The sequence below is a fragment of the Chinchilla lanigera genome, unplaced genomic scaffold (genome assembly GCF_000276665.1).
Source record: "Chinchilla lanigera isolate Chin_1 unplaced genomic scaffold, ChiLan1.0 scaffold00212, whole genome shotgun sequence".
NCBI lineage: Eukaryota > Metazoa > Chordata > Mammalia > Rodentia > Chinchillidae > Chinchilla > Chinchilla lanigera.
In genome coordinates this window covers 68,361-86,075 of record NW_004955613.1, presented here as the reverse complement: position 1 = coordinate 86,075, position 17,715 = coordinate 68,361, and the positions used below count along the sequence as shown (strand labels likewise).

Below are 17,715 nucleotides of genomic sequence, written 5' to 3'. Positions count from 1 at the left end.
GGTGGCGGGTACCAGGCACACAGGGCAGGTCTGAGGGGGCCTGATAAGGAGCATGCTTGGGTGTGGACTTAGTCAGCTTTCCAAGAGCTAGAAACGACCAGCCTCTTGCCTGAAACACAAAAGAAAGAAAATATAGCACATTTTCTTTTGAAAGAAGCTATAATATTATTAGTACCTTGATGTCTTAATATTGGCTTTAAGCCCATTTTTTGGTATATTTAGGTGACCTACATAGCAGAACATATTTTACAAAATAAGAATGAAGTTGCTTTAGTAGTGAAAATAATGTTTGCTTATGGGCATGAAAAGGAGAAAAATGAATCCTAATATAATTAGTCTTTGTAGATTTGCTGTAGTGGTGTTGTTAATTTTTATGCCATTGTACAAAAAACAGATCTGAAATTTTAGCAGATTATAATTATTTTCACAGTGTGCAGGTACTGTCTTCATGATAATAATGTCTCCATGTATTGTTTGGATTAAATGAGCAAGTTAAGGCATGTTGTTGTCTGATTTGAACTCCAGGAATGGATGGGTGGATGGTTCTCTCCCTGGAGACTGAGCGTAAAAACCAACATGATGCTTGAAGAAAATAACACTCTCTGTTGACTTTTAGAATAGCCAGATTTTAATGACCTTCATAGGATTTTACTATGGCCACGGGTTATACGTGAGTATATTCTGGGACACAGTGTACAATATAGTAGGATAATGCCTAAGCAAAGAGAGCTCAAGAAATCCGTGATTGCCTAGTAACTAAGAAAAGAAAAAAATGCCAAATTTGCCAGTACATAAGGAAAATCAGGTCATCTTGACATTTAGGTATGAGTGTTTGGGGTAAAACCAGGCCCAGAGTTCCTATCCCGGGCCATTGTCATCAGAGACAGCCCAGTGGCCATCTTAATAAGTCAGTGCTGAACGGGATTGGTGTGAGCCTTGACTGTAGCTCTGTGTATAACCAAGCTGAGACACGTGTAAAATTGGAAACAATATCTGATGTGGAGGCTCTACTCCTCTATGTCACTGAAATCAAGAAACGCTGTGAGGTGAAAACAGAGTCTGTGGCTGAGGTTGAGCTCAGGTACTCGCCTGCATCCAGGCTGTGTCTCGTGAGCCTTCCTGGGGGGCCTGTGACTCCTGTGGGGCTGAGGCTGCTGACAGCTGGGTGGTGAGTTCTTTAGACAATAGGAGGGACACTGGAGACACTCAGCAGTACGGGGCCTCAGGATGCACCACGTTTGGTGGAAACAGTGACTCACTGACAGTGTGGGTCTCCCCACTGCAGACAAATCAAAGTCCCCAACCCAGCAGTAACCAGAACAACGGTCACGGAACGTGAGGGGCTGCACCTGTCAGTCTCCTGCTCTCTGGTCAGAAGCTGCTCCGGCTTTATTATTATCAAAGGAGATTGGAGCGTTTCCTCATGTGGAATACGATGTTATTTTCATTATGGACCCTGAGGGTGATTTTACATTTATAGAGTAGAGTTACTTCTCTCCTGCCTATGAGTTATATTGTCTGTGAAAATGGTAGAAGAAAACCAATCTTAACCCCAAGGAGGGATCCAGGGGCTGACCTCAATGAAGTCCTCCACAACGTCTAACCTGAATATCGAAGAAGGCTGTTGGATGATTGAAGATTAGGCTGAAGTGGGCCCCGTATCTGATGGGCAGGGTCCTGATCTGCTGGACAGGCTATGGCTACTGGCCCATAGGTACATGAGTCCATGATTTAACCCCATCATGGGTGGAATAGGGGTCAAAATACAAAGTCAAATGAAAATAGAAGTGTATTGCTGATGTCTATTGTTTTATTGAAGGGAACAGTTAATGCTTAAATTTTTTCTTGCCCAATTTTGCATGTTTATATGTGGTAATCAGAAAAACTAATTTGAAGACAACAATATGCAATATAAAAATCATTGTTGAATTCCTACCATCTTGTTTAAAGAAGCTCTGTATCATTTCTACTTCTTTTATTACTTGTTGTCTTTAATTGTTTGATCAGTGTTACATTCTCATATCTGGTAACCTGAGCAACTTCATTGAAGATAACAATGTGTAATATAACAACCATGTTAATTCTTATCATCTTGTTTTGAAATCCTGTATAAATTTTATTGTTTTTGTTTTGTTTTTGCTTGCATTGATGTTATTTTGCTATTTTTTTCTTTAAAATAAAAAGAAAGTGTATTAAAGTCCCTTATATGTAAAAAATATACATTTACATATGACATATAGGAAAATGTGAAGGAAAGGATTAGCTTAGTTAGAATGAGGTTAGAATTAAGTATTGGTCCTAGAGTTAATGGTTAACCTCGGGGCCATGGTGAAGATTTTTTTAGGAGTACATTTATAATTTTCATGTTAAATATGTTTTTTAGAGGTTGATTAATTTAAACAATTATATGTGACTAACAAGGGAAGTAAAGTTTGCTCTGAGAGGTTTTCTGACTTTAGCATTGTGCATTTTTTTTTTTTATTTTAAAGAGTAGAAGAAGGATAACGTAGTAAGAGGGAGATTTACCAATTTACAGACAAAGTGGTAGGACATTATCAGTGGTTGTTATTTTACCTATTGGTATTTTCAAGATAGTTTCTCAGGAAGGGAAATAGACCAATAACAGTGAGTTACAGACAAAAATGGTTGGAAATTATCAATGGTTGTTGTACTATACTTTGGTTTCTTCAAAGTGGTTTCTAGGGAAAGCAAATAGAGGTATACATGAGTGATCAATTAAATAATCATTGACTATTCTCAGTGGTTGTTATTGCAAACGCATGGTAACAAACACACATCCATTTACGAAATAGCATAGGAACAATGCAAACATCACAGTTATGGACAGATTGGTAGGAAATCATCAATGGCTGCTACAATACATGTTGGCATCCTCAAAGTGGTTTCTCAGGAAAACAAAGATGTGCAAGAAAGATCCAACAAGCAGTTGCAGCCCAAGGGTTGTGAAAAATAACAGGTTACCTCCACATCAGTGACTCCCCTCACTGAGGTGTGCGGGCTGGAAGAAAGGCCAGGGCTGAGAAGAAGGACCGAGAGACCAGCACCAGTGTCCAGCACCGGGCCGTCTACTCTTTCCTCCATACTCATGGTTTTGCGGGGCTCCTCCTTCTCCATGAAGGCTGTTCTACAGAATCTGAATATTGGGCACCCATGTAATTCATGAAGTCCCTGTGCAGCCCTCTCCGGAGCTCCATGCACTCCTCCACCGCAGCCCGCACAGTTAGGGGGAGGTATGACTCCCAGGGAGTCTCCCCGGGTGTTGCGCGAGGTCCTCCTGGTTTCTGGCTCCCGATTTGGTCTGGCGCCCCCAGTCAGCTCGACCTCTGAGTCATCGGGCATCGGTACCCTCGTGTTCTCCGAGTCCTTGTTCACCAGCTGCTCCTCCGCTGACTCCGGACCTTCTGGCTCTCAAGGGCAGGGCCAAGAGCGCCCCGCCGTGCGGCACGTTCTCCCAGAGGTTGCTCCACGTCGGGATGGTTCACGCGCGTCTCCGGGCGGCCTGCTGGGTCGGAGCTTCTCTGGGGCCTGTCGGTGCTCGACCTCAGGGCGACGGCCAACCCGAGGGCCCGTGCACATCTCTGCTCCGCTTCCCGGGTGCCTGCTGCCTGCCTTTCCCGGTGCTTGCGCGGCCGGGGTAGGGGGTCGGGGGCTGGGTCCGGCCGGAAAGGGCAGGTGTGCCCCCAGCCCGGCGGCCTCAGGGCATTGTGTATTTTGAGAGATGGAGTATGCCATTTATCTGAGTCAGCGCCAGAAAGGGGTGGGAGTCTTGACAGGCCACTGTTCCTAGTCCAGCAGATGTGGAGATTTTGGTTTTCCTCCTATGTACCTACCTGCACGGCAGGACTTTCTGAGTTTACTGTCATGACACTTGTAACCTTGTGGCGGTGCCTTAAAATACATGTGGAAATGGCCTTTTGTCCGGAAATAGCACGCTTGCCTGAATTGTGGACACCTGGGCTGGTCTGTGAGTCTCATGTTGATCTATAGCGTCCTGGTTCAGGGATGAAGAGCAGCAAGATTACACCACGCTTCCTCATGTCTGGTCGTCGAGGGCCATGCTCACTACCCCAAGGACTTTGATCATCACTCGCTTAATGGTGAGAGTGTCCCAAGCTGTTCACTGGGTCCAAGGGACACAGGACGTGTTCTGGCAACATGGTGTCACACCATCACCTAGGACAGGACAGGTTACCTACAGTTGCAGACAGAACACCTCAGGGCCCCACACCTGCCTCTGCCATGCACTAAAAGTGCCCCAGTAGTCATGCTGAGCTGGGGACATCCACTTTTATAATCCAAGCACGATGGACAAGTGAGCATTCACGGTTGCAGGTTCAGACAGCCTCTGTTGCCAGGAGACCTAAGTGTCTGTGCAGCAGTTTCCCCTTTCATGACATAAAGCATAAAGCATGGTAATGTCCTCCTGTCAGAACCCCATGCAGTCACCTCAATTGTACTGTGTCCCCTGCGCTGACTCGCGCGCCCCCTAGTGGAGGAGCAGCGCACTTCCGGTATCTGAGTCCTACACCTAGGACCTCAGTCCATCATGGCTTCTCACCCTCGCTGTCCTGCGCGGTCCCTGCTCTGGTCTCCTCCAGGATCTGGCGGCTCTGTCCAGCAGGCGTTGCCCTGCTGATGTTCCTGCCCGAGCCTGCAGACCCTGGACTTAACCCCGACACCAGGAGCGACATGAACACCACCCAAGCCTGAGGTGAGCTGCTTCCAACAGCAGAGCAGCAGCTCTGGAGCCGGTGCATGGCCTCTTGGCCCGGGGCAGGGTCTACAGACAGACTCGCTGAAGAGACCAGGCCTGGAGCCCGGGTACACCGCTGCCCACACCCAGGCCTAGGCCGCAGCATGCTGAGTCTTGGCCACTCTGCCTGCCTCCCTCCACTCCCTCTCTTGCCTCCTGGCGAGTCCAGCAGAGCTCCCTGCAGGGAACTCCCTCCTTTGTGGTGCACAGGCCCTGGTGTGAAGCAGACTTACTCCCGTGGTGCTGTAACCGCCAGGGACTCACGTCTCAGTCAGTGCGGCTCTGACGATCCTGTGAGTCTACTTGGGACTTTCACCCTGAGGGGTGTGGACACAGAGGTCATTTCAGAAGATGCAGCAATAAACACTACTGGGGACTTGGCCAAGATGCCCAACTGTCTGTTTGAAGTGACAGTGCAGGATGAAAAGAAAAACCAGAAACTAATTCAGTTATGTATGACATGGGGGCTGGGAGTTCACAGCCTCAGAATAGGCAAAGACAAGAACTCCCCAGCTTTTATTTTTTCCAGTGAGAAGTGCAGGGGGAGGGCAGGATACTTTTGCTGGAGGCATGAAGGAGTGGTGGGACAGGCTAGTTTAAGGTTAAAAAGAAACAAGTCAAGACCCTCCCTGCACCTGGGTACCTGCCCTCCTGTGTCATCCTCAGAGGACCTCATCCTGCCCTGTGAGCCCCACAGCCTCATGGCCATTCAGTCCAGCTGTGGCCAAGAAAACGTGGGGACTTCTGTGCTCCAGGTGGCCCAGAAGGCAGGGTAAGGAGGAACTTGGAGAGACGTTATCATCAATATGATGTGTGTTTCCCAACTAAACACTAGGGCCCTTAGCACAGAAGTGCTCCAGAGCCCAGCAGTCAACAAAGATCAGCAGCGGGACCAAGACCAGCAGGCACGGCCTGTGGCCTGTGCCAGGAGCTGGGCTTGGATGGTGGTGGCCGCAGTGGCAGTGACCAGCAGCCGGCTGAGAACTGTTGGATCCAGCATTCCCCAGTCATCCATCTGGTGACATCGGGTCTCCAGAGCTGCGCTTTGCTGACTCTCGATTTCCACTGGAATCGTGAAAAGAGCTCTAGGCTGCTAGGCAGCATTTGTCAAGGCAGAGGGGACTTTGCTTTTCCAGTGTGTCCAGGAAGAGCGCAGACAGCGGTGATGATGAACGCAGACCTTCGTCCTGCGTGACAAGCAGCCGCCTGCACTGTTGCTGCTGGCGTAGGCCCTGCCCTGGCCATCGCTGGCTGTGCAGCTGTGACTCTAATGCCTCTAATGGCTGCTCTCTCCTTCTCTCTCCCTCTCCTTCTCCTTCTCTCTCTCCCTTTCTCTTTTACTCTCCCTCTCTTCTTCCCTCCTTCCCTGCTTCACTCCCTTCATACCTACTGCTGTTACTATCTTTGCTGATGGAGACCACTATGAAGCGGCTCTGAGCAGGATTTAATATTATCCAACTGGCTTTCCATGTTTACTTGGGAGTTGTCCGAAACTTAGGCACCTTGTCTAAAGATGGGCAGTTGACTCATAGTAAATAAATCTCTATGGGTCACTGGTCACCGCTGAGAGCTGTATTGGCCTGTGAAGCTGTGACTCCTCACGGACAAGGAGACTGCAGCTGAGGACGTTTCCCTCCCACCCCAATTAACTACAAGGAGACTGCAGCTGCAGGCCCCGCACTCCTACAATAAATACCAACCTAAAGATAAGGGATTTCTCCTGATCGACATAATTTACTACTTGGGAAAATTCTCCCAAGGTCCTGTGAGATTCCCGCTTTTTCTTGAGTGTCCTCTCCTTTTGTTTGAAAACCAAATAAATACGGGCCGTCCAGAGCAATCTTTGGCTCACTCAGAGAATACTGAAGCTGTAAAAGAGTTAGTCCCCCTGGGGTCCTAAAATCATTACCTTGTCTGCATTTTATTTAAACCTTTGACATCCACTCTCTTGGGAGACTGCAGGGCTGATCATCCTGCGATAACTTAGGGTTATATAACCCGGTTTTTGATACTTTGCCTCTTTTCATTTGTCTCTTGAGACAATTTCTTTTCTCTTTCCCGGATAATAACAAGTCATTAAAGACTCCTGATTTTGTGAAAGGTTCTCCACTTTATGCCCAGACAGGATTCACTGGTTTTATAATTCTCAATTTTGAATTCTAAACATGCAGTTATGCCCTATTCATCCTTTGGAGAAACTTCCTCTGGATTGTATTTAGGTCCACTGCAAACTTGATTACTCATGGTTAATCTAGTACTAGACATTCTCAGTTTTCAAGGTAGTGTTTCTGTGGCTTGGTTTGTAGCATTGCTTGATTTTTCAGCCATCTCCTCTGTATTACTCCTGCATCTGTGCAAGTGACTCAAGACTTTATTTACATTGTGTACCTGGGAAGATATTGGTCCTTGTATTTTTGTTGTACTATTATTGTAATCTAGTCTGATTTGATTCTAATGATGGTATTTTCTTAGAGATTCTAAGGGTGTGTTACTTAAAAAAACTCCTGATTTTGAGAATAGTGAGTTCAAGTTTTTGACACTCAGCCTTGTAAACCTCCTACTGAACAAGGGAGCCCTACAGAGTATTTCTGAGGGTGCACCATTTTGATGCCCTTTGGCTAATTGAGGCACATTTAAGGAGGATCCTTTAAAGAAAAAGAGCCTGATCTTGTTTTGCTACACAGCCCGGCCTCAGTACAAACTAGGAAAACATACCTACTGGCTAAAGAATGGGTCATTAAAATATAATAGCATTCTGCAGCTGGATCTGTTCTGTAAAAGGGAAAACAAACACTTGTCATCACTTGCATCCAGGTGTTCTGAAGTTACTCCAAGACCCTGGACGTCAGAACTCTAGTCAAGTCTGTGTGGCTGCAGCTTCCACACCCCAGAGCTCCACAGAGCCCAACATACACATCCTCACAGTCTCCTGCTCTTAATCCACAGTTCATTGGCAGTTCTTCGCACCCCATACTCAGTACAAGGCCCTGCATTTCCTGGAGCCAGGCAACCCTCTCCGTCTCCTGAGCAGCGGATGGTGCTCTTTCCCCTCCATTGGATCTGATCCCTCTCCTAAGGCAGAAGTCCACTCATCTTCATCCCCATCAAAACCTCTCTCCATGTCATCCCCAGTAGGATTGGTATTGAGACACAAAAGAGTGCCCCATTTTTTTGAGGGGAATCTGTTAACATTATACAGTACCTGCTCCCTTTTAAATGACAGAAAAAGTTTTGGCATGGCTCAGAATAAATATGTGACAGCATTTTTTGAGACTGCTGATGGGTTTAGGGGTGAATTTATTAAGCAGAGTGGAACTTTTTTCCTTACATGGAGGGACCTGATCGCAGTGTTACCTCACTGTTGCACTCCTGATGGGAAAAACCTATTCTTGAAGAGGCTGCAGAAGGAGCTGGTGGTCTGAGGCTCACACTGCAGACCTCGACGTTGAGAGATCTGCAGAGGACTCAGCCTCCTGCACAGGTCCTGAATAACACCTCACGGAGAGTAGAGTGGAGCATTTCATAACTTGTCCTTCAGAAGGAAGGAAAAGGTGTTCAGTTAAGCCTGTCAGTTATGACAGAGTTAAAGAGGCAACACAAAAGGGGAAGAGGACACCAGAGTATTTTCAGATCACTTGATAGAGGCCTTCTGGTAACACTGACCTGGGTCAGCATTAACGAGAGCCCTCCTGACCGTGTCTTTTATACTGCAGGCAGCTCCAAGGAGAAGTCAGTTGCAAAAACCTAGGGCAGGTTCCATACACTGAAACCAACCCTAGTGTTACAGCTTTCAAGGTCTGTGATAACTGGGACCAGGCAGAAGAGGCAAAGAAGGGTTAGAAATTAGAGAAAAAGATGCAGCTATATTGCTTTCATTCAACCACCACCTCAGGGCAAATCACAACAACCCCCACCAAATGGACTCGGCACACCTGAGACAAATCAGTGTACATATTGTCAAACTCTTTGGCTTCTCCTTGGCCTTTCCCACTATGAAGGATATCCCTCACATTACAGGTTATGGAAACAATGTGCACATTCTGCAAAGTAAGAAGAATACCTGTCCCAATTATGCCTTCCACAAATGGGATAATGACTATGGTATGGATCCAGGGACCGTGAGTCAGACTGTGGCCAAAACCTTACTGATCAGCAGATCTTCACAGGCCCTGACTCTTACTGTAGGGCCACAGGGATGTTCAGATCTCCAGGAATCAGTACTAGTTCAGAACCAGTGTCTAGTAGTCCCCGAATGTCTGATCCTCTCCCTTGCCCCTAAGGATGGTCACCAGAAAAGGGACCCTGGGTCCCTTTGGGGGAAGGATGGGAGAAAGACTGAAAGATAACTTTCTGGCAGTGCACTGTGATTCTTCTCCCTCAGAGGGACCCAGAACTGTATCCTTTCAGGGATGTCTAAGTCTGCTACCTGGCTGAACTCAGCCGGGGCCATGATTCTCTGGTTGATCTTTGCTCATTTACTCTAAAATTTTGCTGGTTATATGAGTCAAATAAGACTTTAGTAGGCTTCCTGTCCATGTCACTTTTGGGACAACCATGGCTAATCATCCAGTGCCACAGGTCTACAAGTGTCAGACCATGCTGATCACTGCTTCACATCTGCTGCTTATTATGGTAAGTATGCACACCTGGCTTTAGAGTTGGGCATTGCCACCTGACCCCTGCCATTCTGTGATCCAATTAAACCCATCAATTTTAGGGTCCCCAACTGAGTGACTGCTACCCACGTTAAGGTCGGGGACATAGAGAAGAGCAATGACAGGGCTCTTCAAAACTGCTAGTACTTCCCTCTAAACACTGTTTCTTAATTATTAGGGCAGAGAATATCTTCCGGTCTTATCAGTGTGGAAGAGTGTGTTTTACCTGGAAAATTCACTCCAGAATTCCCCTTTCCCTGAGGCTTTGAGAATCAATAATATATTAAGGGATATTAGGCCTCTCTAGCTCATTCACAGTGGGCCATCTTTTAAACCATACTTCTGCCCACCAGACAAATAGAATTTTGATACCGTTTTCTTAGCTCCATGAACTGAAACGAATTTAGAATCTCTACCTAAGGGTGTCATATCAAGAAACTCAGCCTGATCCAGAAATCCAGAAGAATATTTCCTCTGCTCTTATTCCACATCTTTAAAATCCACTACTCGACCACTGCTTGTAATGCCTGGAAAACTCAAGAAGTTCTTTGTGAGTATAGTAGACCCATGGGTCACCCTGTGTCCGTAACTTTGAGGAGCCTTCTGATATGTCAAGCTAGTTATATCTGTAGAAGTAAAAGAGGGTGGTGAGCATGGGTCGTTGGGATTCTCAGTACCATGTTGCTTGGTAACTGCATTAGGGACAGTCATTTCCTTGTTCCTAGGCAACACAGGGTTAGTTTCCCCAGGTGTAGGAGAGAAACCCACTCCACAAGTTGTGGAGATGGGGTTGGCTGTGCCACCGAGAGTGGGGAAATTTCTTCCTTTGACAAAATAATCCCATGAGAATTTAGGAGCTCAATGACCCCAGCAAGCATTTGTCTGTGACAGAGGGGTGTAGACTGAGGCTCTTAGTGGATGCTGAGGTCAAATGCTTTCCTTCAATGCCAACTTGAACGCTGAAGATGAATGTATTTCAAATGAAGTAATAACTATGTGTGAGATCTCCTTGTATAATCCTAAATCTCATTTGTATCATATGACCCCCTATTTTTAATGAATTAGAAAAGATCTTTCAAGGTGAAGTCTTATCTTCTTCTTTTAATTTCATCATCTATAATACAAAGCCCCGTGCTATTCTTCCAGTATTGGGTATTTTGCCCATTTCTTAAAAGCAATAGATTTAGCAAAACAGTTAATTTCCTATCATGTACAGGTGAAAATGCACAGTTGAAAATAATTCCATTCTCTAACATCATTAAAATCATAAATTTATGTAGTTTTCATTTAATAAAGTTTGTATTCCTAATCCCTAAGCAAAATAAGGTTTTAAAATTTATTTTAAGAATAAAAGAAGGAAAACATATTAACAAACAGACATCCATTTACAAAATAGCGTAAGAACAATACATAAAATACAGAGTTACAGACAAAGTGGTAGGAAATTAACAATGGTTGTTGTCTTACATATTGATGTCTTCAAAGTGGTTTCTCAGGAAAACAGAGACATGCAAGACTGATGAAATAACTAATCACTGACTGTTCCTTTCAGTAAAGTGATTGAAGTCAGTAGTACAACTCTGTTAGCTGCCCTGTATGTATATACATACATAATTTCCCCTTCTTTCTTTTCTCTGTTCCCTCACCCCAGTTGCTCTTTGTTTTTGAGCCTTTTCCTTTCACTTCAGAATGTCTGTCATACCTCCTAATTTTTATTCACTCTTCCAGGTTCTTACACTAGTGAGACAATATGTTGCTTATGCATGGAGGTCTGGCAAAGTAAGTTTTAATCTCATACAACTGGAAAAACATAGCTAACTTCATTATTTTGAATATTCTATCTCAGTAGTAGTACAAACACTGTAGTTAGACCTCTTAAACAAAATTGAGTTCTCAGATTTATGATCTTATAGAGTATAATATACTTATTTCAAACCAGGCTTCCTGATCATTTTATGCACAGGGTAAGTTACTTTAATGAAATATTAAACTGTAGTATTTAAGGAAATGCACATTAAGTGCTCCAGCATGTGCTGAAGGGTTGCATGCACTGTGGAGTATCTTCTACAGCACATGCTCTACCACAGGGCATAGCTCTGAGGAGACACTGAGCAGCATTGCTGACATGTGTCTTTTCCTCTTTTTTGGTGCTGTGGACTGAGGCATGGACACCACGCATGGTAGGACAGTGATCTGCCGCTAACCCAGATGCCCAACTCCATTTCCAAGAACACTGTAGATACAGAGGTGCAGAAATCAAAGCCTGGAGCCTCCTGTTCCTACAGACTCAGCCTTCCTGCACCCGAAACCCTCTCCTTTCCGTGGGTGCCTATTACTAGGGTTCTCCCTCTGTCTTGTTTAAAATCTCATTTTCTATTTGTCACTTCCTTGAGTCTATGCTGAAGGCTTCTCTGGGTTTTGTGTCTACTCTCTTGTCAACTGTTCCCATTTTGCACAGCTTGAGTCACTCAGTGAGAAGCCGCCTGACACAGCAACAGGAGGAGGATGGTGGAGAGAGAGAGAGACACAGAGAACCAGAGAGCTACTTGGCAAGGAGTGGGAGGAGAGACAGAGAGAGAGACATAGACGGAGACAGAGAGAGAAAGAGAGACAGAGAGACACACAGACAGAGACAGTCAGAGAGAGATAGAGACAGAAAGAGAGTAAGAAAGAGACAGAGAGAGACAGAGACAGACAGAGACCTGCAGGAAGAGCTCCTCTCCAGGGCCAGGGTGAAGAGCAGCACACTCACCTGCCCAGTCTCCTGACATCAGGACACCTGTTCCCTGCAGTGAGCATAGACAGGTGATATGTAATTTTCCAGAAGAGGGTCTAAGTTTCAAATCCTCACCCAGAAAGGAGATGTCAGGAGAACAAGGCCTTCTTCAATCTCTAGAGCTCATCGGATTGAACACTACTCAGAATTTGTTTTGTTTCACAATGTTCTCCTCCAACCCATGGGAATTAGTTTGAAAGCAACAAGAGAGCCTGGCAGGGCAGCACTGAGCTGTCATCTCAGCACTCAGGGAGGGAGGCTGAGGCAAGAGGATGGCAAGTTCAAGCCCACGTTGGGGAACTTAACAAGATCCTGCCCCAAAATAAAAAATTAGAGGCTGGTGTGGGAATGCCCTGGGTCCACTCCCAGTGCCAAAAGGGAAAGAAAACTAGCAGGAGAGCTGTGGCTGTTAATCTGTACACTCAGCATTGTGGGCCCAACTTCCCATGATTCGTTTCAGGGTAGAGGTTGGCCACAGTCCCTGAGGTCTTCTCCTTACTAGTTGAGATGTATAATATACTTTTACAGAATGAAATGGGGGCACAGCAGATAAATGTCATTTTCCAGGCATTATAAATTCAGGGTGGAAACATCCACAAATAACTAGGATCTATTCACGGAGGCAAAGTTTTAGATCCCAAAGGGGACCAAATAACTTTATTTAAGAAACCACAGGTGGCTCCCAGCTGCAGAGGCTTCCAGGAAGCAGGCAGTTGGAGTCTGGGAAGCACCCTCAGGCCAGCCCCTGCTGTGTGGGTGAGAACTATCATGCCACAGAGAAGCACCAACACAATCAGCCCTGCGCATGCTGGCCGCAGAGGCCCGCCCAGAGACATGTGTGAACCATCCCGACATGGAGCAACCTCTGGGAAAACATGCCACACAGCAGGTCGCTCTTGGCCCTGACCTTGACCGCCAGAAAGGTCCGGAGTCAGTGGAGGAGCAGCTGGTGAATAAGGTCTCTGAGAACACGAGAGTACCAACGCCCGACGGCTCAGAGGTCGAGCTGACTGGGGACTTGGGAGCCATTTGGGAGCTGGAAACCAGGAGGACCTTGCGCAGCACCCGGAGAGACCCCCTGGGGGCCATTCTTCACCTAACTGCAGGCTGCGGTGGAGGAGCGAGTGGAGCTCCGGAGAGGTCTGCACCAAGACTTCATGGATTATGCAGGTGTCCAATATTCAGATGCTGCAGAACTGCCTTCTTGGAGAAGGTATATGTCTGGGTTACCCACTTGGGACACTTTGCACCTGATGGTGCTGAGACTGACCTGCAGGCCAAGGACTTCACCCACATGTTCCTGCTGCCTGTGTTGATGGTTACAGAGAGGACACTAAGTGGTTGTGGGGTCCCAATGTGATGGGAGGCTGGAGAGATGATTAGCATGGGTGCTCCATTGACGGCTGAGATGGAGGCCCAAAAAAATGGAACACCCCTCTGCTTTCTTAGATCACTTCCAAGAGGCATTGATAAAGCATACTTCCCTGGATCCCAGATCAGTAGAGGGACAAATTATTCTTAAAGATAAGTTTATTACTCAGTCAGCCCCAGATAGAAAAAAGCTACAAAAAGTGGCTTTTGCCCCAGAGAGCTCACTTGAGATGTTAGTAAGAATTACCTCCTCAGTATTTTATAGCCTTGACAAGGAGGAGGCCAAAGAGAGAAAACAAACAGATGGAGAAAAAGCAGCTGCCTTTGCTGCAGCACTAAGAGAAACAGACCCTAAGTCTGATTCTTGGGGCCCCAAGAAGAACTCAATGTTATATTCATCTGCTACCACTGTCAAAAGGCAGGCCACCTCAAGAGAGACTGCCCTAAGAAGCCCCCTGGGCCATGCCCCAACTGTAAAGGTGACCACTAGAGGTCGGACTGCCCTCTGAAGTGAAGGCCCCAGAGCTCAGATGCCTCCTACCAGCTGGTCCAACAGGAATGAAGGGGTCCAGGGCATACTCAGCCTTCTCCCTCTGGCCAGACCGTCATCTCCATGGAGGAGCCCTGGGTAATCATGACTATAGAGGAAAAAGTAAACAGCCTATTGCTGGACACTGGTGCTAGTCTCTCGGTCCTTCTTTTCAATCCTGGTCTTCCTTCCAGCCGTCATACCTCAGTGAAAGGAGTCACTGATGAGGAGGTAATCCGCTATTTTTCACAACCCTTAGGCTATAACTACTTGTTAGATCTTTCTTGTGTATCTCTGTCTTCCTGAGAAACCACTTTGAAGATACCACCATGTATTACAGCAGCCACTGACAATTTCCTACCACTTTTGTCTGTAACTCACTATTGTCTGTTTGCTTTCCTGAGAAACTATCTTGAAGATACCAATAGGTGAAATAACAACCATTGATAATGTCCTACCACTTTGTCTATAATTTGGTAAGTCCCCCTATTACTGTGTTGTCCTTCTTTTAGTCATTAAAATAAAAAAAAGAAACAACAGCAAATTAATTATTATTCCATTTACTTCTAGTGGCAGGCAGCTCATTAGTGTAATTCATAACTTATTTGCGGCTGCATATGTTAACCCATTACTTCTCTGAGTGAAACATCTCAATTTGGAAGTCTATAAAAAGGTAAAAGTAATACACAAATGACATCATCTTTTATTATACATAAATTTCATTTAATGAAAATTTGTTAAATCCTAGATGAATTTAATAATGTTATTAATATAACTAACATAAATGTAAAAGTCCCTGTGTGATGAGGCTTTAAAAAGATCAGTGCCTTAGGAGGAGAGAAACTCCTCATTTAAGAATATTAGATCAAAACAGTGCTCTGTCTCCACTAATAACTCTTAACAAATTGGAATCATATATGAAAAGAACTAAACCATTAATTAGTTCCTACTAATTAATTAAATAATAGAATTTTTCATTCTAAAGAAGTTAGTTCTAAGATTCATCTTACATAGCAAGTTGAAAGTAACTTGTAGGATGAGTATAAAAACAAATTACAAATCTGAAGATGAGTTTGAAAAACTTGTATTTTAAAGGAAAATATTAATAATGACATAATTTTTCAAGAAAGAGAAATACAGGGGCTGGGGATTTAGCTCAGTGGCAAAGCGCCTGCCTGGCAAGCTCAAGGGCATGAGTTCGAGTCCTGGCACTGGAAGAAAAAACAAAAAGAAAAAAAAAGAAGAACAAAGAGAAATACAAAGAAGACTTTTAATCAGAAATGATGCAGGAAAATAAAAAAAAAGAAATTTCTGAAAGATAAGTGAAAACAGGAATGAACAACAAGATTTCAAAAATAATGAATTATATGCTAAAAGGCCTGCATATCAAAATGTGAATGGATTAAACTCACTTAGAATTATTATCTGATTAAAATTAAAAGAACATTTTATTATGTTTATAAGTTAAAAATAGTCTGATTATGTCAAGAAATAAACAGTAAAAGCAAGTATTACAAAGGAACAGCAGATAAATTAAAATTTACAATAGAAAAAGTATGACAGAAGCCTTGGAAAGCTATATGATGGTGCAGAATAAAATCAATTTCAGCTGAGCGTGGTGCTGCACGCCTGTAAACCCAGCACTTAGGAGGCTGAACAGAAGGATTGTTGCGAGTTCGAGACCAGCCTGGGCTACACAGTGAGCTCAAGGTCAGCCTGAACTGCATAGTGAGACCCTGTCTCAAAAAGACAGAAAAACCCACAAAAAACAATTTCAATGCAGGCACACACAACCTTGTTTTGAGAGAAATAAAATTACATCATGACTGTCAAGGTAGGTATTAGAAGAACAGGAAGTAACAAAATGATTAGCATGAAGACAAGTGGACACACTTTCTACATTTCCTGATGAACAGAGGATAAAATGTTTATTCCTAGATGATATTAATGTTATTACTAATGTCAAGAACTTCAATTTAAAGACCTTGTAAAAAATGGGCTGTGTGGGAAAAGGAAATCTTTTTAGTGTTAGTGGGAACGTGGACGCTCCAGTGGGGCGAATCATTATCACGCAGTACTTATACAACAGAGTTAGTGGGAATGTAAACTAGTACAGCTAACACAGAAATTAGCATGGAGATTCCTCAAAAACTTAAAAATGGCCACTCCACTTGACCCAGCTAGACTTCTGGGTGTGTAACCAAAAGAGTTAAATCCATCATATTACAGTGATGCATGTGTGTTCTTGTTTATAGCAGCACAACTCACAATACTTAACCTTGCAAGTGGCCTGCATGTTACATGCACCAACATGTGAGAGGATAAATAAAACATAGGGTATACACAAGAGTACTACTCAGCCAGAAAGAAGGATAAACTGAATCACACCTAGGAAATCAATGCACCTGGACTCCATAATGCTACATGCAATAAATCAGACTCAGAGGGTTAAATGTCACATAGTTTTTCTTATATAACAGCCTGAAGTGTAAATACTTTAAAGAAGAAAGTAAAAGACAGAGAACAGGGAGGTAGATTTTATGAAGTTGGGATGGGAATCTGAGACAGATGAGATGTAAGTAAAGGTAAGGAAGAGAAGTGTCCAGTTGTGCTGTGCATATGCTCCAGTTCTCCTTGATGAATGCAATTATTATGTATTGCAACCATGGACATACTAATATAAATTCCAAAACTTTATGAATATATAACTAAGGGGAAAGATAGTCTATTAATGTGCACAAAATCTGTTAATATATGCATTTAAATTCTAGTTAAATAAAAGCACGCAATTCCCCACCACAGTCTTAGTTGCTTTCTCCTTGCTAGGACACCAAGCCCAACACCCACAACTGAAAGATGGACAGGTTTACTTTGGCTCACGCTTGCAGAGGTCTGAGTTGTAGCCCGCTGGCTCCAAGGCAGGGCAGCAGGGCAGAGGGGCGTTGCAGAGGAGGCTCCCCATGGCGTGGAGGGCAGGAAGCAGGGCCGGATCCAGGGAAGAGGAGCAAGGGAGACAGAAATCCTGACCTAGCTGAAGTCATTTTGTTCAGCAGAGCCGCAGGCATCTGTTCTCTGTCACTGAACTCAGCTAAATCATGATTTGTCATAAACTGAAGCTTCTGTGAATGTGCTAGAAACAACTTTGCTACATGTAGTTATACTCACAAGATCGCCATTGTACCACGGCCTTCAGCTAAAGCTTATCTAGTTTTTGTAACTTCTGCTTGCCGCACTATGAAAAAGACAAACTCTGTAATCAGAGCCTTTGGAGATCAGTCCTCTGCAGTCTGCCGGCCTTAATAAAATTTCCTTTCTTCACCTGAGCTCCTTCCTGACTGAATTTTGACTCAACTGACTCAATCCTTCCCGCAACAAGAGAGACCCTTCCAGCCCACCTCCTCCAGCCTCCCCTCCCCGCCTCACACCCAGCTATACACTCAGCAGCAGCGAATCCAGGGTCACAGCACGACCCAGTCACTCCCACAGCTCCCCGTGGGTACCTGAGGCTTTAGGTGACATCTAGATACAAGCCCTAACAGCAACTCAAACCATTTATTTCTGAAATAGGGAGAAGTAAATAACATGTAATCTTGTGTAGTAACTGACGTAG

The 17,715-nt window shown here is 44.7% G+C and overlaps 1 protein-coding gene and 1 pseudogene across 1 annotated transcript in view; one reads left to right on the top strand and one right to left on the bottom strand.

Moving 5' to 3' along the window:
• Positions 1-4,778, bottom strand: part of LOC102026698 (butyrophilin subfamily 1 member A1-like) — a 36,565-nt gene extending 31,787 nt beyond the window's left edge. The window contains exons 1-2 of the mRNA XM_013510132.1: positions 4,580-4,778; positions 3,467-3,757 (exon numbers count right to left, since the gene is read on the bottom strand). Coding sequence (XP_013365586.1) covers positions 3,467-3,757; positions 4,580-4,778 — 490 coding nt within the window. The remainder of the gene's footprint in view (positions 1-3,466; positions 3,758-4,579) is intronic.
• LOC102026379 overlaps positions 4,777-17,715 on the top strand; it is a 20,979-nt pseudogene continuing 8,040 nt past the window's right edge.